At 39.1% G+C, this 23,240-nt stretch overlaps 1 protein-coding gene across 4 annotated transcripts; it reads right to left on the bottom strand.

Annotated features, from left to right (window-relative positions):
• Nucleotides 1-483: 483 nt before the first annotated feature.
• On the bottom strand, nt 484-16,416 carry LOC101745781 (mitochondrial glycine transporter B). Of its 4 annotated transcripts, none has more exons than XM_021352108.2 (7): nt 15,856-15,931; nt 13,400-13,473; nt 13,146-13,279; nt 11,244-11,507; nt 9,630-9,805; nt 7,340-7,509; nt 484-855 (listed from the first exon to the last, which is right to left on the bottom strand). In XM_021352108.2, the coding sequence occupies exons 2-7, from the start codon at nt 13,415-13,417 to the stop codon at nt 736-738; spliced, it is 882 nt and encodes a 293-aa protein (XP_021207783.1). In that variant the 5' UTR covers nt 13,418-13,473; nt 15,856-15,931; the 3' UTR covers nt 484-735. The 4 variants fall into 4 exon arrangements, with proteins under 4 accessions (XP_021207783.1, XP_062529402.1, XP_004932532.1 ...); XM_062673418.1 differs by lacking the exon at nt 15,856-15,931 and adding an exon at nt 15,715-15,826; XM_004932475.5 differs by lacking the exon at nt 13,400-13,473 and having other exon boundaries at nt 15,856-16,416.
• Between the last annotated feature and the right edge of the window lie 6,824 nt (nt 16,417-23,240).

The following is a 23,240-nucleotide window of genomic DNA, read 5'->3' as shown; positions in this document are numbered from 1 at the left end:
GGATACAACCTGAAAGAATAATTCGAAATTTGATACAGGCTATATGATTTAATAATACAAGTTGATATCTCTTAATGATGGCTGTTAAAAAGTGGCCATATAATTTTGTACTCTGGCAATAACAGTCTTTTCAGTGCGTGAAAGACTGAAATTTGATCAGTGATTTTTATAGTTCTATTTTATCAAGTTAATGTTTCTTTGGGCTTAAATATCTAATAATAACTGATTATTATCTGTTTGGTGTTATGAGTAAATATAAAGTAAGTTTCAAAAGTCCATTAAAATTTGCTCATTTTACTGAAGCTTGTTACAATTATTAAGATTTGCCAAAATTGATAACTAAAAATTCGAGTAATCGATTTAATAAAAAAAAAAAAAAAAAAGTGACAAAAATTAAAAGTCAACACTTTGGCGCAGATAATTGTTGTCTTATTACATACTAATCACGAAGTTTTTCATCCAAAGTCAAAAGAAAACAAAACATTCTTGTTTCACTTCACAAAACTTTATTTAAATATAAATTGCACAAAATATATATATAGTATTCGATTATATCAACACGTTCGACATGTGTATTTTAAATATCAACAAAAACCCTTACCTACAAACGATACAACTTTATAAAATCAAAGTTAAACAAAACAGATTCAATATATTAGGAACGTTGTGCTAACATTTATAAATAGGCTTACCATTGCCCTAATTTTTATATTCAAACAATGTAGTTAACGAAATTCATTTTAAACCAATAGACCTTGTTATTTCTTCGAAGACAGTCCACGCCATTGCAGCCATGAGAGTTCTACGAAGCATCCTGGGTACGGCACCTTTGAAATACCCTTTAATTCCGTACGTCTGTAACAACAAATTAATTTCCATTTTATTCCATGATTCAGCTATGATACGTATGGGCGACGAAGTTGATAACGGTTCCGGTCTCAATTAAGACATTTGTATTATCTATGCTTATCAATAGACTATATCAAATACATAATATCGACGCTTGAAAGGCAAACATGACTAAGCGACAATGCGTAAACTTTACAGTAGAGCAATTTAAAGTTGAAAAATTTGAAAAAAAAAATATTTTAACGAATCTAACTGTAGGATTGAAATTATTTTAATAGACTTATAAATAGTTTTTTTTTGCCCATCGAATATACTTAAAGGTTATTGCCTATCATTTGTGTATATAGCAGTTATTGTCGCTTATATAATATATTGTCCATAATTTGATAAACAGGTAAAATTATCTGAATTTTATATAAAAGGTTTCTCGTCACAAGTAAAATTATCTAAGCCAGCATTGAAAGATTAGGAGTAACATGTAAAGCAATATGAGCTATCGTTGAAAGATTTTCAGTAACATGTAAAGTTAGACAAATTCGCACAGCTTACAGTTTCGTTTTGGGTATATTGGACTAAAGTGATCCCATAGTTCACAACAAATCGAGTAAATGTATCTAAATACTATTCCATTTTTTTATGCATGTAGAAAGTGTAAAGAATTGAACTAAAATGTAATAAATTACTATGGTAAATCATGCAAAAGAGCGAGACGTTTATGAATAAACATTTATTGTAATAAACAATAGGGATATATTTGTTTGTAACAAAATCACGCTATTACTGTTTTTTTTTTATTGCTTAGAGGTGTGGGTGACCTCACAGCCCACCTGGTGCTAAGTGGTTACTGGAGTCCATAGACATCTAGAACGTAAATGCGCCACCCACCTTGAGATATAAGTTCTAAGGTCTCAAGTATAGTTACAACGGCTGCCCCACCATTCAAACCGAAACACATTACTGCTTCACGGCAGAAATAGGCTGGTGGTACCTACCCGTGCAAACTCATAAGAGGTCCTCGTGAGGAGAGATGCTCGTGGGGTCCACCGTCAGCCCACTCGTAAAGATTACGAGCTAGCCTCCGGATGAACTCCCCGAGCGACTCCACATCCAGATCCCGGGCGATTACGGCATTTCTGACGTAACGCCCTGCTCCGACTATCGTGCGAAGAGCCAGATTTTGCTGGACCTGTAACCTCTCCCGCATACCCTGCGGGATGAGGGATACCAGGCCGCAGCTGCGTACGTGATACGGGAACGGACATACGTCTTATAAATGCCGAGCTTAGTCCTGACCGGCAACCTGGAGGCCAACACCGGCCGGAGGAGGAATCTCGCGTACCGAGCGGCCGCCAACGCCGACATGGCGTGGGCGGTCATCCTCAAACTCCGGTCGATATCGACCCCCAAGTACCGGACGCTGGATCTAAACTCGACATTAGCGCCACGGAGACTGAGCTGTCCCGGGACGACTGTTGTGCGGACCGGACCGAAGAGGATAGCCGCAATCTTCCCCACGTTGACCGCGACCCTCCATCGGTCCAGCCACTGGGGCAGTAAGTCCAATAGCCTCTGCATCCTCGAAATGGCCGCAGAGGGGAAGTTTGATGACGCGAAGTAGGCGCTGTCGTCGGCAAACAGCGCCAACTTCACGTCGGCTTCCCACGCTTGAGGGCAACCTCCAATGTCGTTGGTATAGAGAGCGTAGAGGAGTGGTGCCAGGACACTCCCCTGAAGAACTCCGGCCGTGACTGGGCGCACCGACGACTTGGCGCCCTCGACCGCGACAAGGAAGGATCTTCCCTCCAGGTACGACCCAGCAGTCGCACGTAGGCGTGCTGGAGGTCCGTGTTCTGCAACAACTTGTGAACCAGTCCCGCATGCCAGACACGGTCGAAGGCCTTCTCGATATCGAGAAAGACTGCGGCCGTGTACTGGCGCGCGTTGGACCGATCCGCCAAGTGATGCATAACGCGGACCAATTGCAGCGTTGTCGAGTGACCGCTACGAAACCCGAATTGCTCGGGTCTGAGAAGGATGTGCGGCGACACCCTTCTCAGCAGCAGCCGCTCGAACAACTTGCCCACGTGCGACAGCAGCGTGATCGGACGGTAACTGGAGGGATTTCTCCTGTCCTTGCCGGGTTTGGGCAAGGCGATAACCTTGCCCAATTTCCAAGTTCCCGGGAAGTGTCCTGTGGACAGAATGGAGTTGAACAGTTTCAGTTTCAGGGAAGTGGAAAAAAGCGAGGGAGGGAATACCGTCCTCGCCCGGCGCCTTGCGCCTCTTCATCCGCTTGATGATGAGGCGCAATTCGCTGGGAGTGATGAGATCACCATCTCCCAACGGTGGCACCGGGGAGGAGAGTAGGCTTGCTACGCTCTCTTCCACCGATTGGTGGAATGCGGCCTCTGAGGGTACAGAGTCATTAGGAGCGAACTGCCGCTCCAGCATCTCGGCCAGGATATCGGCGCGGGCCTGAGCCGAGAAGCATCGGTTGCCCCTCTCGTCCACTAGTGGACAAGTCGGGGCAGGCCGATTTGAGAGCTGGCGACAAAGCCGGTGGAGGGATACTGAGGAGGGGTCCTCGCGGGCCTCCTCGATCCTCTCCTGCCAGGCATAGCCCCGGAAGGTGCTAATCTTTGTCGCCAGCTCCGCTTCCAGCTCATTAAGCTCGCGCTTTATCCTGGGACAACGAGTTGTCGCCCAGAGCCTCCTCAAGCCCCTCTTCTGGCGAATAATCGCCTTCAGATGGGCCGGGAGTATACCTCTGGGCCCGCCGCTAGGCACAAGAGTCGTCGCCTGGTCGATCGCTCCCCTGATGGAGTCGACAAGGCGGATTGCCGCATCGTCGACCCCATCAGGGGTGTTGGGGTCCTGAATCACGGGAAGGTCGAGAGACGACTCTTAAAGAGCTCCCAGTCGACCTTCGGTCGTAGGGGCGAGGTCGCAACCCGGGTGAGCCCCATTCCCAGTGTCACCAGAATAGGGAGATGTGGGGTACCCAGGTCGTACAGTGCCTCGATCGTTACGGGGCACCGTAGCCCCTTGTGCACACACACATCCAGCACATCGGGCTGATAGCGCGCGGCGGTCGGGACGTGTGTGGGTTCGTGACGACTTACGTATCAGCGTAACTTTAACTAGTAGGTGAGCTCACGGGACTCAAACCTGACGATGTTGCTAACACTGGCCCTAGCAAGAGCAGTGCTTCGCAGAATCTACCACCGGATCGGAAACGCGACCCACTGAGAAGATCCGGCAAGAAACTCAGTGGGCTGTGTCTATGGGTTAATTTACTCGCCGAACCCTTCGTCGCGAACGACGGGTTCGACGAGAACGATGACCGGGGAAGTCAATCGTGAACATTTGTTAAGTACGTATTTCATTCCAAAAATTGGTACCCGCCTGCGGGATTCGAACATCGTTGCATCGCTACATACGAATGCACCGGGCTTTTTTTTTTTTTTTTTTCAGGCGGGGGGCCGAACCTCCTACGAGGTCCCCGCGCCTAGGGGGCGCACGGGGTATGTGAGACTCAACGATCTGCAGGTGTTGAGAGCAGATCGCGGGCCCAAGGATTTTAGGGCCCTCTTACTCTTACACCCGACGTCCGATCTCCGTCCGGGGTCAGAACCCGTTCAGAGTAGGGGGGTTCCCGCGGTCAACACTACAACCAGACACGCGGCGCCACCCCGAGGACGCCCGACCGACGGGTCGTCGAGGCGATAGTCGACGACCAACGACGTCGGTCTCCGCGGTACAGCGGCCCTACCAGGCCACCCGGACGGTGCCGCTGGCGTTCCGGGATACCCCGCTGGGCCAGAACCAGCCTGCCGGGTCGGAACGCGATACACCACCGACCGGGTTGCTCTTCAACAGTATGTTCGGCGACGACAGCGACGACGAAAATGCGGACCGCATCGCAGTCCGCAGCCGCCGACGCGCCTTCCCGTCCTCCTGGTGCCAGCGCGCTAGAGTGACGGTAGCGTGCGGCGCAGCCTCAACCCCCTTAGGTCGCCCCGTGACCATCACCGGGAGGAGACTGCCTCCTCATAGGGGCTGGAGCTGGACAAACGCCCTCCTCCGACCCCCGGCTCGACGGCGGCGGCACGGCGCCGAGAGGGAAGAAGAGCTCTCCCTCTCCCGTTCCGCCGCCTCCTTCTGCGAGATGGTGGACTCGCAGAAGTCGAGCATCGCCTGCCAGGACTCGTCGCTGCCGAGCATCGTAGCCACGACGGTCGGAAGCGACAAGTCCGGTCCTATTTTTGCAACGAGGACGCGGCGCTGCTCCGCGAAAGCGGGGCAGTACGCGAGCGTGTGCTCCGCCGTGTCCTCGTTGCAGCCACTGCAGTGGTGGCACTTCGGCGTCGGCTCCCTCCGGGCGACAAGGTGCAGGTAGCGACCGAAACAGCCGTGTCCCGTGAGCACCTGCGTCGCTCGGAAGGTGAGACGTCCTCGGTCGCGATTCACCCAGTCCGAGAGGACCGGGCGGATCGCCTCGACGGTCCGTCGCCCGTAGGCGGGGTCCGCCAGGCGGCGAGACCACGCGAATGCACCGGACGCCTTATCCTTTAGACCACGACGACTTTGTAAACTTTTGTTAAATCTTTTTACGGAATCTATAGTCGTTTCTTTGGCCTTATTTGGTGGTTCACATCTCCCTCATGGGAACAAAATGCAAAATAATGTGACAAACGACTTAACTAAGCGACGCCCAGCTTACGAAAGTCACCTTTTACCAGCCCGCCAAAACGTGGTACGCGACTAGTTGCGCATACCCACACAACGTATTTAAACTCGCGCAGTTCTTTAGCGACAAAAAATTATATTTTGTTTACGGGTAAACATAACTAAGCGCCAAAAGTAACCATTGAAATTAATCAAGTAAAATTATCTAGGCGACGTAGTTATTAGAAATGTTGTCATGTAAAAATATTTACGGATGGAAAGAGATATTATGTTAAACAAGTAAAACTATCTAAGATTCAATATTGTTCCATTTTGTTTCAGGTTAAATTGTATAACTGTACCAATTACGACTACTTTGTATAGGTACAATCTACTAAGTGGTTTCAAAGAAAAATTTCATAACAAGTAAAAGTAAATAAATACAAACAAATGAAAATTTAAAAACATGAATAACTGACTAAGTAAATAATACCTTATTATTAAAATGTCCTAACTGCAGGATGTCTCAAAAATAACTTTTTTTTTGTCGTTTGGTAGGAAAAAACTCTGCATTTTTATGAAAATCACACCATATCTAAGCGACATAAAACACGTCACAGAGTGATGAAACCTATACTAAATGACGCAGAAAAATCAGACGATTCCAATGGTGTATCTAACTCATTTTACATACTTTTGTCGCTTAGTCAGGATTGCCTTTCAAGCGTCGATATGTAACCTAATAGAATATTACATTTTGTTATTATTAACCGTCTTTGAACAAGGAGGTTCTCAATTTAATTATTACATTTTTTTGTGTTTCAAAATTTTTATTTTGTTTAAAAGCTGGTGCTTGTCGTATAGTCATTTAAGTTTCATCCTGATGACCAGTACGTTGTAGTTTTGAATGTACATTGATGTTATTCGGATTTTTGTTGAAGTCAGTTTTATTTTTATTTTGTATTATTATCGAAATGTTAAGGAATCATTATTAATTACTGTTCAAATGTCACCAACTAAACATTCAAGATCATGTCAATGCACCAACATAATTGAATTCACGAACATCATCTGATAAATAATACCAACACGAAGTTTTTTATCCTAAAATGATTCCAAAAGAACACTAAAAAGCCATGGCGTAGATAACCTTTCGCGTTGCAATCGCCAAAAAATGTACGAATAATTAAAGTTAATTACTATAAAAATACATTTAAACTTGACTCTTAGCCTCCATAAAGGTTTCACACCGAGGAAACGTGCTAAACTACAGATAATAAAATAGAAGGATTGTTTTATTAATTGGAACAAAAATAAACGCTAATTGCTAAAATAATATTTTTTTCTAATATTACAAAAGCTATTTTAATGATTGAAATCATAATTGCTCTTTCGAAATAAATACGTTTGCAACTAATAAATTTATATATCTTATTTTCCCCCTGCCTATGCTGATAGCCTTGTGAGTTCAGCTTCTTGACGTGTAGGTGAGCTCACGGGGCTTAAACCGGGAGTGTTGCTAACACTGGTCTTAGCAAGAGTAGTGCTTCGCATAATCTACTGCCGAATCGGAAACGCGACCCACTGAGAAGATCCGGCGAGAAACTCAGCGTGCTGTGTCTATGGGTTAATTTACTGGTCGAGCCCTTCGTCGCAAGCGACGCGACGGGTTCGGCGAGGACGGTGACCGGTGCTTGTGGTACCAAAAAGCCCCGTAAATTGATCGGGAGGATCCGTAACGGCGTGTTTAGGGCATATCATACTACTACTACTTATATCATACTAAAATTTATGTCATTTCTTTTATTAAACACATACACACCTGATGGATGTAAACAGCGGCACTAAAGGCGTTTGGAAACTTATCAGGATAAAGTTGCATTTTCGTCTTGAGAACGTCGGCCGGGTTTGTGGCCAGCGAGGCAGCGATCCCGGCGACAATACCGCACGAGAAATGAATAGCACTTGCAGCGCTTGGTGACTGAAGCCATTCTGTGAAAGAGTTAAAATTATGACTTTTTTTTTGTAAACAGATAGATCAATGGTCCAGAGTCATTGGGAAATGTAAGCTGAATACCGGCTGCGTACACTGAGACCTCAAATTAGAGCTTCCTTTGCGTTTTAATAATGGCTATAAAAAGAAAACATAGATAATTTCGTGGCAGAAATAAGGACTGTGTTATGGAGTTATTTACTAGCAGTCTGACAACACGCAAACACTGAAAATTATATAGGTACTTTACTTTTAATTCGATATTTGACTATGTTGCGGAGTTAAATAGTTTACACTATACATGGAGGGATATTTGCTTTATACACATCACCGCATTCATAAAAATATTATTAAGGTTTCAAATTATGATTTTTACAATAATCGACTATCCGATTTTATTTTAATTCGAGCTATTTAAATCGATAATATATGTGGCTGTTAAATATGTTATTGTTATGTCAGCTGTCAATTTTCCATATTACAGTGCTTCGTAGTTCGTTCGACAAATTGAATCGAGATTTTTAATTTAGAACATCTAAAGTATCTGTAAATGTCGAGCGAAAATAGAACGGTTGTTCGCCAAATTGGCGGGAAAAGACATTTTTGTTTTGTTACCGTTAAATTATTGAAATAATAAATCATACACTTCATGCGATTAGAGAGACAAAATCTTGGCAAGCATGTAGAATTATCGTATTTGATGAAAAATATCACTAGGTAATCTAATCTCAAAAAATTTGGTAGGTATTTGATATTAACAATGACGCCACAGTAAAAACAAATAACGACATAAATTATTGATAATGATTACAAAGGTGTCGATAGAATTCAATTTTATTTAAACATGAAAGTGTCCATAGATAACATTATTGAATACCGACGAATATTACAAGCAAATAAAATGATAAAAAAAATTCTAGAACCGTTCAATAGACTTAATTGAGATAAGAAATGTAATTTAACATGAAAAATATAAACATGTGAAATATGAAGTGGATGTAATTTAATTATTGGTAGCATAACTTTTTTTCTGCCGCCGCTGTTGCCGACGAGATAACGCGGCGTTTACTTATACGATTCGTATCGCCACCGTTCATTGCACGATATTAAAATCAGCATGTTGTTCAACGTGAGACGACATATCAATCCTACCACCGTTTGTTCCATCAAAACAATAATTGACTTGAATTTTTTTTGCCACACGTTTACTGTCAAAGGCAAAGGTGTTACAGGCTAAACTGCAAATACAATGAACTTGGTAAAACATTGAAAATACAACTAGAGTCTCAACTAGAGTCATTTTGGAAAACGCTAATCACGTTCATAAATTTATCATAATAATTTTGTAAAAAGAAAAATAATGGCAATATACTGATGGTAGTTATAGTAACGTGAACCAGGCATGGAAGAGTACCATTTTGCCTATTTCTGCCGCGAATCCATCATGCATTTCAGCTTAAAGGGTGGGACAGTAGAAAACACATATGGAACTTCGTCTTCAAATGTCAAAGTATTGAACTAAACATTTAATTTTAGCTAGATTTATTTATTTATTTATTTATTTAATAAGTTGCACCAACAAAGTGATCATCAATACAAAACATTGACAAATTGACAAAAGTTCATGGCAGATGTCACCTCAATTATAGGTGCAATCGACATTGCATTAACATCAAAAATAAAAATAAAATATACAGCTAAGAATTGGATACATTTCATTCATTGCTTAAGATTAATTTAATTGGGAGATGATGAGCTCGTTTGCTTTCCGGCATTGTTGATGTCCGTGAACATAGGCGACCACTCATCATTAGGTTAGCCGTATGGCTCCTCTGCCTATCGAGGCAATAAATAAAGGATTTATTTATCGGCGTTCATAGACGATCGCCCAGTCTAGCCTATAGTAGTTATCAGTGCCTGAAAACAACATATGCATATATAGGGTATATATAGGCTAATAACATCTTTTGCTCCAATTTTTCCACTCCACAATGGCACCTAAAGCATTACAATTTCGAAGGACCAACATAAAATAATTCTTAATACACTTCAAACGTATTAAGCTAAAGTATTTATCATTTTCGTATTAATCTTATCACAGCAGGATTATTATTCTTACCTTTGGGAACGGCTTGTTTTGTTTGTGTGTAAAACATTAGATACAGTCCCGAGAACGGCGCGTCCCGGGCCAAGGTCGGACCCAGGCCGCAGGACAGACCTCGAAGACCTTCCGCTTTGTATATGGATTTCAGAGCACCACTCAAACTGGTGTATTTGTACACCCCTGATTCGTACCTGGTTAGAGACATAAAAAATAGTTACACTCAATGATTTCGGCTTTCAAGTGTCTAATAGAATACAAGTTTAGTTTTTTTGGAACGAATTTCCTTATGGGACGATGCGGAGGGGTACCCTAACCGGGAAAAAACGTCCGTAACGTAAGACTTTTACTAGTCATGCACACAGTGTACGACTTAACTTTGTAATAACGTACAAAAAATAACATTTTTTTAATCATTCATTGACCACGATCTCAGAGCGTTCGTTTGCGCAATACACTAACTCTTATGCAAACAACCGTGAATGAAGTGTGCCACAATAAGTTCGCGCGTTACCGAATTACCGTGGGTTCTTGCGAAACCTCGTATTTTATCTTCTTTATACTTCGAATAGAACTTAAAATTAATATTTTTATAATAAGGAACTTCGTTCCTATCCGGTATCCCACGACACCACACATCTTTTTTTAATTACTCTCAGTTTTATTAAGGTATATCTAGTTGGTATTAATTATCTTAGTTATAGTTGGTAATAACTAAATAAAGCATATTTGTCTGTCTCCATAGACGGGCTCTAGTACCAGAAAGAATTACTAACACTGGCCTTAGCAAGAGCAGTGCTTCGGTGAATCTACTACCGGATCGGAATCGCGACCCTTAAACGTAATCCGGCGAGAAACTCAGTTGGCTGTGTCTATGGGCTAGTACGCATGTTCGTTGTAGTCGACAAGTTCAATGAGGACGGTGACCGGTGCTAAGCTATTGTTTTTCTTGTGACCTCTAATTTGTATGATAATTTAATCGGACACAGAAGATACAACGCACTCATTCCCGATTCCTTTATCTATTGTGTTTTCAATTAATTTCAGTAGACTCATTGTGACGATCGATCAAAACAACCGATTAGCCAATTGCGAAAACATCCGATACGTGCGAACTGATTTGACGTCAACGACAAGCCCACATTGCAAAGTTCCTTTGGCAAACAAAAATTACGAAAACAAAACGATAGTAGAATTGGCGGGTGTTGCGGGCACTTCCCTGTTCGATAGCAGACTTTTTTCTCTTATAACTCGTGCAAAGCGTGCGTCATCAGATTTAGATGAACGAAATACCCGTAATGTGTAAGGCACAAAAAACGTTTATTGGGGCTTTGTGTGATAACATTTAATTTTATATTAGCGAAATAGCGAAATTTTTTTTCGGGATAATCTGAAAGATTCGAATGATTTAGAAGTGGTTCTACGAGCTGTCTTTTCGAAGAGCAATCTCTATTAATTTTTATACCAACTTACAGTAAAATTAAGAATCCTTACGTAAACACTAGAAATGCGGGTATTAATGAATCATTTCGAAAATGCATCGTGCGAATATACCATCAATATTTCCCAAATTTATAAATAAAATTATATATACGATACAAATAAATATAAGTATCACATTCACAAGCTTACCTAGTTTTTATCACAGTTATTGGTATCAAGGCAATCCCGCTCATGGTCCTTGCGACAACGCCCAAAAGAACAGCCTCAATAGCTTTCAAGTCTCCCGTAGACTTCCCCATCTTCCCTTTGAGCCAATGCAGTGAAGAGAAATATAATCCGACCCCGGGAACACATCGGGCAACGGAGGGTATCATCCCTCGCCACAATCCAACGATTTGCTCCTGACGGATTATGTTAGCGAAGATCGTTATCATCCCGGGTTGAATTCGGCCGCTGGAAAAGGAATTTATAATAAAGCTTTTTTTTAAATTAATGATTAAGTCATTGAGCAAGAAACTAACCATAAAAATAAGTAGCTCATTAAGGGAACGAAAAAAGAAAATGGTCAACATGTGGACATGGCAACCACTGAAATTTAACCGATCACTGTTTGGCCCGCATGGAACTCCTAAGATAAGTTGTTCTATTTTTTTTCCCTATCTATTCTAGTAACCTCGATGGGTTATTCTAGGCCGAGCTTGTAGGCCAGCTCACAGGGCTCAAACCTGACGACGTTGCTAACACGACCCTTTTTTTTTTTTTTTTTTTTCCACAGGAGAAAATCGCCGGATCCCCACCCGCGCGGCAGGTGGGGTATGTGGGAGTTGAACCTCACTAAAAACTCCTGCCGCTCACAACCGGCGCCCTACCTCGGACCGGGCCGGAGCCCAGTCGGGGCTATTGAAACGGCGGGACAGGGTTGACGCAGAGCACATTACATCCATCCCACCGTCCCACGGACGCCGGACCGGTGGCCGCCAGCGAAACGACCACCGGTTCCCTCGTTAACCACCGGTTCCCTCGTTTAACACGACCCTAGCAAGAGTCAGAGCTTGTCGAAAACAATTTGAAATACTATTTATTACTATAACTAAACGCGATAAAGTTAAAATAAATGAAAGCTGCTGTGGGTAGGCCGAATTGACACGGACGGGTTAATAACCACAATTTCATAAATTCTGTAGCGTGAGGCATTAACGCCGTGATGTTGATACTCTCCGGTTACCACTCAACACCAGGTCAGCCGTGAGCTCATCTTAATATATACAGCAAATTAATAAAAGAACAGAGAATACAACTAATTTTAAGTATGTTTTTACTTATCAATTCTAATCGATTAGTTCATACGTACCGGTAACGCAGTTTGAATTATCTGCAATGTTAGGAGCGTATGTAACTTTGTTTTGCTTCAAAGCGCAATAATCATTGGTATTGAAGAGTTGCCAAACTTTTCAAACTGTACACGGTGTATAGTATTCGAGTTATTTTAACCTACCTACTTTATAATGTACCATACCATGTACCACATAATATGGTATTATTATAGTCGTTTTTCCCGTGAGCTTGTAAATGAATAAGTTCTGAGCGAGCACGGGCTCGATTCGGGATATGAATAAGTAAAAATCTAAAGATATCATAACATAACACACAACAGTGTTGATGCCTATTAGTATTACGTGTTAATCATGATAATATTAAAGATTACAACGATCAATCAATTTCGATTATTTAGCAACCCAGTAACATAAATGTCGTTGACGTTAATAATATATCATAAGACTGGGTCCAAATATTTAATAAGTTAGCAGAAGTGTCATTACCAATGGTGCAGAGTGTGCATTGCACCTGCGCTCGTGTTATCTCGCCAGACGTTATAAATCAACCCCAAATAAAAAGAGTTCTGGTTTGCATACATTGTACAGTGCATATGGTCCGGTATTGAATTTTGACCGCAATGATTACATACGGGCGTTACATGAGCTAGAGGTACCTTTGAGCTTGAAATTCTTTTTGATTAGTTACATTGTAACGTCGGGGCATTTCTGATCTACTCAAGCAACTAAGAAGAGGAAGAAAAAAACGGTTATTTACTTGACTGTAGCCGCCATGACATGATGATTCGGATTCTGCAAACGAGTCTTCACTAAATCCAACGGCTGGAAGAGCACAGTGCTGAATGTTCCAGAAAACGAACCCGCAAGAAACGCTTTGAACACCGGATGATACTGTGAAAAGTTAAAACATTATGTGAGCTGTTGGCACATTCATACGCGGCCAATGATAAACTTTGGCCCAAAAGTATACGATACGAGTAATGTATTGATGATGAAGAAATTGAAACTTACGTTAGTCACGATGTCCATTCTGATGCACTTTCAATTCTACTTGGATTTACCAAATATTCTTCGTCAAGTAATATCTTTGGAGTAAATACCAAATTTATAGTATTCGAAATTGTAGAGCCAATGGCAAATAGAACGTTTAAGTTGAAATAGCTTCAAATGTAAGCCTAGATCGTATCCGAGTAGTCTGAATAGTAGATAGGGTTGATTCGATACAGTAAAGCTATGGTCATTTTCTGCGCAACGGCGTTCGAAAAATACATGTAGGCTGCTTCTGCCAGGGATAATCGTAAAAGATTTAAATAAATATAATATGAAACGCCTGGAGCGTTGCCGATAGTTGCAACTTTTTAATTTCGAAATTAATTTGGGGACAGAAAATTACAATCAACGAATTTATCCATCAGGGATTATATCACTTGCGTAGAAAAATTAAGTGCGCGATAGTAGTTTTCCGAAACAGTAATGATACGTGCGCTCACGTAGACTTACGAAGGCGAACTGAACGATAAACTGCCGTGTTAGCGACGATAATGAGTAACTTATACATTTTGTTATCAGGGACAGACGGAGTCCGGACGGGTAAGGGAGGTGGAAGGTCTTGATCGTTAACCCTTAGAGATAATGAGTATCCATACGTACATACTGACTAGGGGGTAATGAGGTACATGCGATAAATTAGGGTCGACACATCATATTTAGAATTAAAATTAAAAGAAGATGCCGAGAAAGAGGAACGGAATAGAAAGGTAAAATCTCCAAAATCATTGTGCACAGGTAAATTCTTGAAAAAAAAATGCGGCAATAAGTTATTCAAGCTAAGCTTAGCTTAGCTTATTACGCGTATTATATAGCATTATGCACAGTATTTTTCATCATGTATATACAACGAAGCTACAGTTCACCGGAGGATAAGTGGTCACTGTTAAAGATAACCTATGCCATTAAAATAATTGATATAATATGATGATTGTATTTTACTAATGGCTATCTTACTAATTAAACTTAAAAAAATAAGAAGGATACTGGCGATACAGCACTTGATTTACCAATCAACAAAATACCCCCTTCCACCAATCTTCTTTTTCTCCATCTTATCCCACTCGGTAGAGTCGGCACAGCAAAATTTTCTCTTCCATTCTCTTCTATCAGCCGTCATCTCAACACTCACTTCTCTCTCATATCGTCATTCACACACTCCATCCATGTCTTCTTCGGTCGAACTCTTCCCCCTCTACTATACTACCATACACCCTCCAATAAAATAACATTTTTAAAATTGCACAGAATTTGACAATTTTTTTAAACACAATAATGGTTTGGACAACCTTAACACTTTAAAATCAGGAAATGAGAATAATATATATTTATTTTGACTACAATTATTGTATTTTTACAATTATTGTATTAATCATGAGTATATTGTAATAGTTGATGCAATTTTGTTCATCTATTGCATTTCATACTATCACTACAACATAATTGACTTTAAAAAAATAATAAACAATATTGCTTATTGAATTTTTTGTCTACTGTTTAGCTGTGGGTTATGAATTTATTTTGAAAGCTCACAAACTAAATGTCAGTAAGCAATGAAGCAGCAACATATATTATGTTAGCATTTTAAAGATTATATATAATCGTTTAATAATATAAATAACCAATTAGATGCCAACTAAAAGTTTTAAAAACAATAACATATTACGATCATTCTTTATCAAAGAACCTTTTTTAATTTGAATTCCTAATCAGTATATTATTATTTGATTTAGTAAGTCTTTTATTTTCAGCAGCTATATTGATTCATAAATTTTTATCATTGTTATTAAAAAAATTATATCAACACAGATTAAAATGATTACAATATTAGTGTCAACATGTTTTTTTCCAAGTATAATAGAGCAATACAAAAATAATGCAGTAAATAACATAAATGACAATAAAGTCTGAAAATACAAAAGTTAAATGTGCTGTATTAGTAATGATAGACTTGGTTGTACACTTTTTTAACATAGCTACTCAATCTTCAACAGTTTCTTGAAACCAATATTGGGTAAAAATAATGTATTCATTGTTTTAATTTCTTTTTTGTAAACTTTAATTGCAAGCCTATAATGAATAGCGACTAGTCCACCAATAATAAATGGTCGCACGAAACTATTTGTTAATGAAAAACTATTCAACAGAACTACTCAATAGAAATTTCAATGCATAACAACATTCTTTGTTTTGTTTAGTAGTCATTTAAACAGTGAATCTTCAATTTTGAAGCTATTTACTGTATGATAATACTTGTATGATGTAAAACATAACATTACTTGCGACGGCCTCTCCACTATTGATATTACTTCTGTTGATAAGTGTAAAAGGAACACAAGTCTATTTGCAGTAAATATATGGCCCGGGGTCAGTAAAGGACACTTTATCTTACACAAACAACTTCGCAGGGGTCCACTTACTTCATTATCTGTCGGCTTGTCGAGGTCAACGGGCGCCGTTGTATCTGTCGCCCATCCATTCGAAAGCGCTTCCAAAGATTGCGACATTATTTTTCAAAATATGCGAAAATTAAATAGAAAAATTCAGTACATAAAATATTACGTCTCGACTTCTTGCACATTTTCACTGATTAAAGGCCCAAGGTTACAGCAACACTGAAGCATGTTTGATTACAAAGATAAAATTACTGTGCCAATGTTTAGAAAAGCTTATCATATCTCTATTTTGCTGTCATAAAATTTAAAATTGAGTAAGGACTACTACGATTTGTATGTTGGAAAAGTAAATACACTATCTCTGATTTTTGTTGTTTTAAATTCATTGACATATTCTAGCCAGGCCAGCTGGCTGAAATTTTCCAGTAATCTGAAAATTGGTAAAAATAATGTATTTGTATTGTCAAATCACAAAAAATTGTGATAGGTAATTCGTTTTTAATGCGTAATATTTTGCATTTATTTGTGTAGTTTAAATTTGACAATTGACACTTCTGTTTGACAGTAAGGCTACACTATGACCAGGGTTGGATTTCGTACTATAATTATAGTATTTCTACTACAATTTCATGCTTCGTACTACCTATGTACCATCAATATCTAACGATAGTACGAAAAAATACTATAATTTCAATACCTTGCCTGTATGACTAACATAAGTAATATTTCAATAACATTCGGTGCTAGCCCAACATTAAAAAAAAAGTTCATTGAGATGTAATCACACACAGGCCACACAGGCCAACCACACACCACAGGCCATTTAAAGAAATAGTAAAATGCCCTAGATTACTTAGTACTCCCCCATTCTAATGCGGACTGCGAGAGAATATTCAGTAAAGTGAACCTTACCGAAACCAAGATAAGGAACAAACTGGCAACACAATCCATAGACGCCATCTTGTTATCTTGTAACGTTATCAAAAACAGTAGCAAAAGTGGGAATTGTACTGATTTTATTCCTACTAAGGATATGTTAATAAGATTAAATTCTAAGATTTCTGAGGATGAAATAAAAAGTAAAATAATTTTTACAAATACTACATATTATTATCTTTTTAAATTTTTTATGGTATCGTTTTCATCTTACCCAAATCCAGCCCTGACTATGACTGTAGGACTCCATTATTTAATGCCTATTACCCCTCTGTGAAGTTAGTGTATACCTAGCTAATTAAATTTTATTTTGTCGACTATGGATCCGCTTTTATATCACATTATTTTATAAGTGAGAGTTGAAGTTCAGGCATGATCCGAGCGCAAGTGTATTTCAAATAATCAAATGTTCGGACTCTTTGATTATATACACGTGTGTATAATCAAAGCTCGGACCATTACATTACTAGTAACAAAGGAACGCTGCTAAATTCATTCTCCAATCCATTCTGGAGATGTAAAATATGCAATCAGAAACGTAAGACAAAATAGAAGCGGATACAACCAAAAAAGTGTCAGAATTCGTTGCAGTTTTCAGTGGAACTGACAAAATAATCCCAGACAATCCCAGCTTACATTCATAGAGATGTAAACGAGACTGAGGCCATACATTAATCACGAAAGAAAATTAGGTTACATATTTTCTTCAATATTACTTAGGTATTTTGTAGGCAGCGGCTTGGCTCTGCCCCTGGCATTGCTGAAGTCCATGGACGACGGTAACCACTCACCATCAGGTGGGCCGTATGCTCGTCTGCCTACAAGGGCAATAAAAAAAATTAAAAAAAAGAATATCCTTAAAAACTACCCGCGAATAAGCGTGGAAAAAAAATTGAACAATGAGGTCGTATTATCACTGTTTCTAACATCCGCTGGGGGTCTTACGGGAGACATCACGCGATGATGTGATGTCGCTTAGATACCCTTAGGTTATCGTCTTCTACGCACATTTTCCTTATCGTAACATAAGTTTATTCACGTTGACGATATTAATTATTATTATGACTTTGTTTTAAATGTATTGGTACGTTAATCAAAATATGGACTTTGAAACATAAGAATGATGCTAATTCAAACATGGCGTGTACAATTTACTATTAAACATAATATTGATACAGTATCATGCTAAAACAAATAAAAACTATTTTAGGTAACGTAAATAAATTTTAAGGTTTAAAATAATGGCGCGATATTATTATGTGGTACAGTGAACCATTTTAGAATAATTGAACACCAATACGGTCGCATCGCCCGATACGAGGTGCCCGGTAGACATGCGTAGTTCCGGACCTAAATAGTTCCTGGAACTATGTCCTCATATGGAACTATATCATTCAATCCGAGTTGTCAAAATTAACATGTTCAGACAGTTCCATTTCCATTCCAAGTGTACTGTTATGCAGGAACTACGAACGCGTTGAACATGACGGACATGCGGACATGATTAGAGCATAGGTACCGCGCGGCGCGGAGGCGTGGCGCGGCGAGTCCACCCGAACGAGTCTCGAACCGACACGAGTCCACGTAAAGATATAAGGCGACATATGGCACGAATACGAGGGAGTGAGATGGAGCGAGTGCATGAAACTGCGTGTGGAGCTCTTTCATATTACATTTTTATTAATATTGAAGTTATGCTCTGCGACCTACGTGTTACAGTCGATAGTTGAATAAATTAAAATGTTTTGCTATGGATTTTGACCTTGACCATGCATCATTCCTACGAGCACTTAACCTTAAGTGTTTGTAGACCATTTCTTAGAAAATCATAATTCAAAATTAGAGAATTTTAAAACATTCACCACTTTCGCTATTCGGTATCTCGGTTATGGGAAAAAAGTTGTAAGGCTACAACGAGCTCAATTTACGTTGTATATCAGAATAACGTGGTATTTTAATTAACAACTGATAGGTTATAGTTTCCGGTGCATCGTACAATACATTGAAAAATAATGAAAGTAGTAGAGTAGTTGAAATTATGACAAAGTAATTACAGTACATTAATAAATTATGCAACCAGCTGTAACAATGAACCTAAAACTAAAAACCTTACAAAATAATAATTACAATAATAATTGCCATAAGCGGCAATCTATTTTTATATAGTGCTTTTAAAAAATTGTATTTTTTGAAAAATATTGTGTAATTAATAATAACTTAATACGTGATTCGCTACACTACAAACAGCTACTAGACTTAACATGTCCGCGGAACTAAACAGCTTCAAACAGCTACTAGACTTAATATGTCCGCGGAACTAAACAGCTACAAACTACAAACAGCTACTAGAGTTAACATGTTCGTGAAACTAAACAGTTCCGCGAACATGTTTACTGGAACTAGTTCCGACACTCAAAAGAACGATGTCATGTTCAATCCAGTTCCGAACATGATTAGCGCACGTCTAGTGCCCGGTGTCTTTTTATTCTTTAGGCCACGACGATTTGAAACTAAGGTGATTTTTTAATAGCTATAGGAAATTATTAAAAAAAAAACACATAAAATTCAGAAAAATGCATGAAATCTTTTTTGAACCGATAGTGCGGTTCATATAATTTAATGTTTGAAGATTATTTAGTCCATCCGCTTAGTCCAATTTTGGCATACACTTTCCAACATTTTGGCCGGTATCTCACAAATAAATGCTTCAATGGTGTCTTCCAATGCGTCAATCGAATCGGGCTTGTCAGCATAGACATGAGCCTTAACATAGCCGTACAAAAATTATTCTAAAGGCTTTAAATCGCACGATCTAGGCGGCCAATTGACCGGTCCCCAACGTGAATTTAACTGTTCACCGAGTTTGCCTCTCGATTGGTTCATTGTTTCGCGTCCGGTGTGGCATATGGCACCGTATTGTTGAAACCACATGTCATGCAAGTCAAGCTCTTCCATTTTGGAGAAAAAAAGTTGGATATCATCTCACGGTAGAGTTCGCCATTCACAGTTACGTTGCGATTCAGATCATCTTTGAAGAAGTACGGTCCAATGATGCCACCAGCCCATAATCCACACCAAACAGTAACTTTTTCTGGATTAATTGGTAGTTCTTCCAATGCTTCTGGCTGATCTTCGTTCCAAAATTGACAATTCTGCTTATTAACGTATCCATTGAGCCAAAAATGAGCTTCGTCGCTTCACGCAATTTTTCGATGAAAAAGTGGATTTTCCGTCAACTTTTCAAGAGCACATTCACAAAAAATTCTGCGTTGTGGTAGATCGTTCGACTTCAATTTTTGCACCAGCTGTATTTTGAAAGGTTTCACACCTAAATCCTTCCGCAAAATTTTCTACGTTGTTGAGTAACAAAGGCCCAATTGCTGCGAATTTTTTTTTTTTATTGCTTGGTTGTATGGACGAGCTCACAGCCCACCTGATGTGAAGTGGTTACTGGAGCCCATAGACATCTACAACGTAAATGCGCCACCCACCTCGAGATATAAGTTCTAAGGTCTCAGTATAGTTACAACGGCTACCCCACCCTTCGAACCGAAACGCATTACTGCTTCACGGCGGAAATAGGCGGGGTGGTGGTACCTACCCGTGCGGACTCCCAAGAGGTCCTACCACCAGTGATTACGCAATTTATAATTTTGCAGGTTTGATTTTTATTACACGATGTTATTCCTTCACCGTGGAAGTCAATCGAGAACATTTGTTGAGTACGTATTTCATTAGAAAAATTGGTACCCGCCTGCGGGATTCGAACACCGGTGCATTGCTTCTTACGAGTGCACCGGAAGTCTCATCCTTTAGGCCACGACGACTTCAAAACCGCCGAATGACTTCGAATGACGCCGAATCGATAATTGATGGTCATCACTAGCATTGACCGATACAGTTGCAATATTTTCTTCAGTTCGCACTGTACGTAAGCGTGTTGGTGGTATAATGTCCAACAATGTAAATTTGGTGCGAAATTTATTTACAATAGCCCGAATAGCAGCTTCAGTGGGTCGATTAAACTGACCTGAAAATGGAAGAAGCGCGCGATGAGCTTTCATAACAGAGCACGCATTTTTACACACTTTATATTAGCTTCACTTGTATGTATGTTTGTATGTTTGTAACTGACTCCCTTAGACGCGATTTTGACCCACTTTAAACGGCCAGATTTCATTCAAACTTTGTAAATTTATCGAGGACCGATAACAATACACTAATTTGATAAGATTACTCCATTATTCAATTTGCAAAATAAGATTTTTGCCAATTTATATAATTTTTATCTATAGTCGATAAGGCAGGAATTGATGTTAAAGTAATTAATAGTTTTAAAAATACGCTTTTATAGAAAATTTAACTAAAAAATGAAAAAGAAATAATAGTTTAAAAAAACAAAAAAAACTGCTTTATATAAAATTTTACTAAAAAATAGAAAATAAATTTTAATAAACTTAAATTGAAAATAGTGTAGTAGATATTATGTACTATAATATAATCTCGATGTGTAAAAAATATTTTATTTTAAAAAAAGCGTGGGGTGCATGGTGTTATTAGTTAAAAATATTTTTCTGAGAGATATGAGTAGAAGAATTATTATTTCAATAATATCTGAAAAAGCACCCTACTAGACTATTAGGAGTGGGTGATATAAATCGTATATAGATTCAATATCTATATATCGCAGCAATATCGATGAATCCGATATCGCCCCGCACGAAATCTATATATCGATATCAGCCGATACACGATATTGCTCGATGTGATGCGCATCGGCATATCGTACCGATTCGTGAATCGAAATCTATATATCGATATCAGCCGATACACGATATTGCTCGATGTGATGCGCATCGGCATATCGTACCGATTCGTGAATATCAGCAATATTCATTTGGTTCGTATCGAATCGGCCAGAGTGAGTGAGCGCACGATAGGGATATCATGTGATGAATGAAACAGAAACAGGCATTATCCATACAATTGTAAACCTTATATTTAAGTCCATATGTTTGTAGATTATTCTTAGCGTATCAGCAGGATACAATTTAGGAAAGAAGTTTCAACTTTCGACTCTAACTTGAATGCAATATAGCCTATTTGCATCGTTGAATTTAATTTCACGCGCTTTGACCTTGAACTAGAATTTTTGGACAAGTGTTTATAAATACTTAAAAGTTTTTTGTGTTTGATTTTTAAAGTACACCTTTTTCTATTTTTAGTTGAATCCAAATAATTGAGTTTATTTTTTGTGTTTGTGTAAAACTTTTGAAATTTACACTCTTTTGGTATATTTTGTAATTTTAAATTAAGACACAAAATACTAAAAACTGAAAATAATGTAGCCAGTTCTAAGCCTGGTAAAAGCATGAAGGAAAGTTTTGTTGATATTTTTATTTTCATGTTCTTTTTATTACTTTAAAATCTAATATATAAAATTCTCGTGTCACAATGTTCGTTCCCGTACTCCTCCGAAACCGCTTGACCGATTCTCATGAAATTTTTTATGCATGTTCAGTAAGCCTGAGAATCGGCTACTAGGTATCTATTTTTCATAACCCTAAGTGATTAGGGTTGTCCACCCCTAACATATTTTTTTTATTTGGACTTTTTTTTTGTTATAATGAGGTATTATGTGGTTGAATGAGGTTTTGTTATTTTTATTATATATTCCCTCATCGTTCACAGCACTACATACCTCTTTCACTTATTTACCACATCCTTACACACTTACAATAAGTTAGGTAGTTTTTTTTTCTACACTAGAAATTCCCTAGAAATCTTATATATGGCAAAACAATGTTTGCCGGGTCAGCTAGTCATATTATAAATTGATATCAGAAAACCAACCTTATAACGTTGACTTAAATCTATATCTACTACGATATTATATCAGCGTATCGTTTAAAATCTCAAATATCATGAATCGAGAAAATCTACTAGCATCCATCAATATATAGATTCAATATCCAATATTGATACTCCGAGACTCGATATATAGATACGATTCGATACGCGGCAAAACCGATATTACCCACTCCTATAGACTATACTACTTCTTTGCTTACTTCTATTAATCATCCCGAATATTGGAATAGCGTTACAGAATAAAGTTGAAGACACTAAACTTGTCAATTCCTAAGATTAATTTCTATGAAACTTATTGGAACGAAGTTCCTTACGGCAGGCTTGGAGGGGATAGGGATTTTGCTGCGCGACCGAACTGAAAAAAATGTGATAGTAAAACCGTAAGAAAAAATCCGTGGAAAAAAGTGCGTGGAAAAAATCCGTGGAAAAAGTGCGTGGAATAAAACCGTTAAATGAGACGTGCACAGGCGCGACAGTCGTATACACAAGCGAGTAATGTATAATACCTTTCTCTTTCTCCCTCTTTCTTTTCGTTCTCTCATCCCTTCTCTCTCTATTTTGTAATTATTTCTATTTCTATGTAATTTTATGTTGTCAAACAA

Source organism: Bombyx mori, chromosome 17, assembly GCF_030269925.1.
Source record: "Bombyx mori chromosome 17, ASM3026992v2".
In the NCBI taxonomy this organism is placed as follows: Eukaryota; Metazoa; Arthropoda; class Insecta; order Lepidoptera; family Bombycidae; genus Bombyx; species Bombyx mori.
Note: the sequence above shows the minus strand (reverse complement) of the source record. Positions and strands in the feature narration are given on the sequence as shown.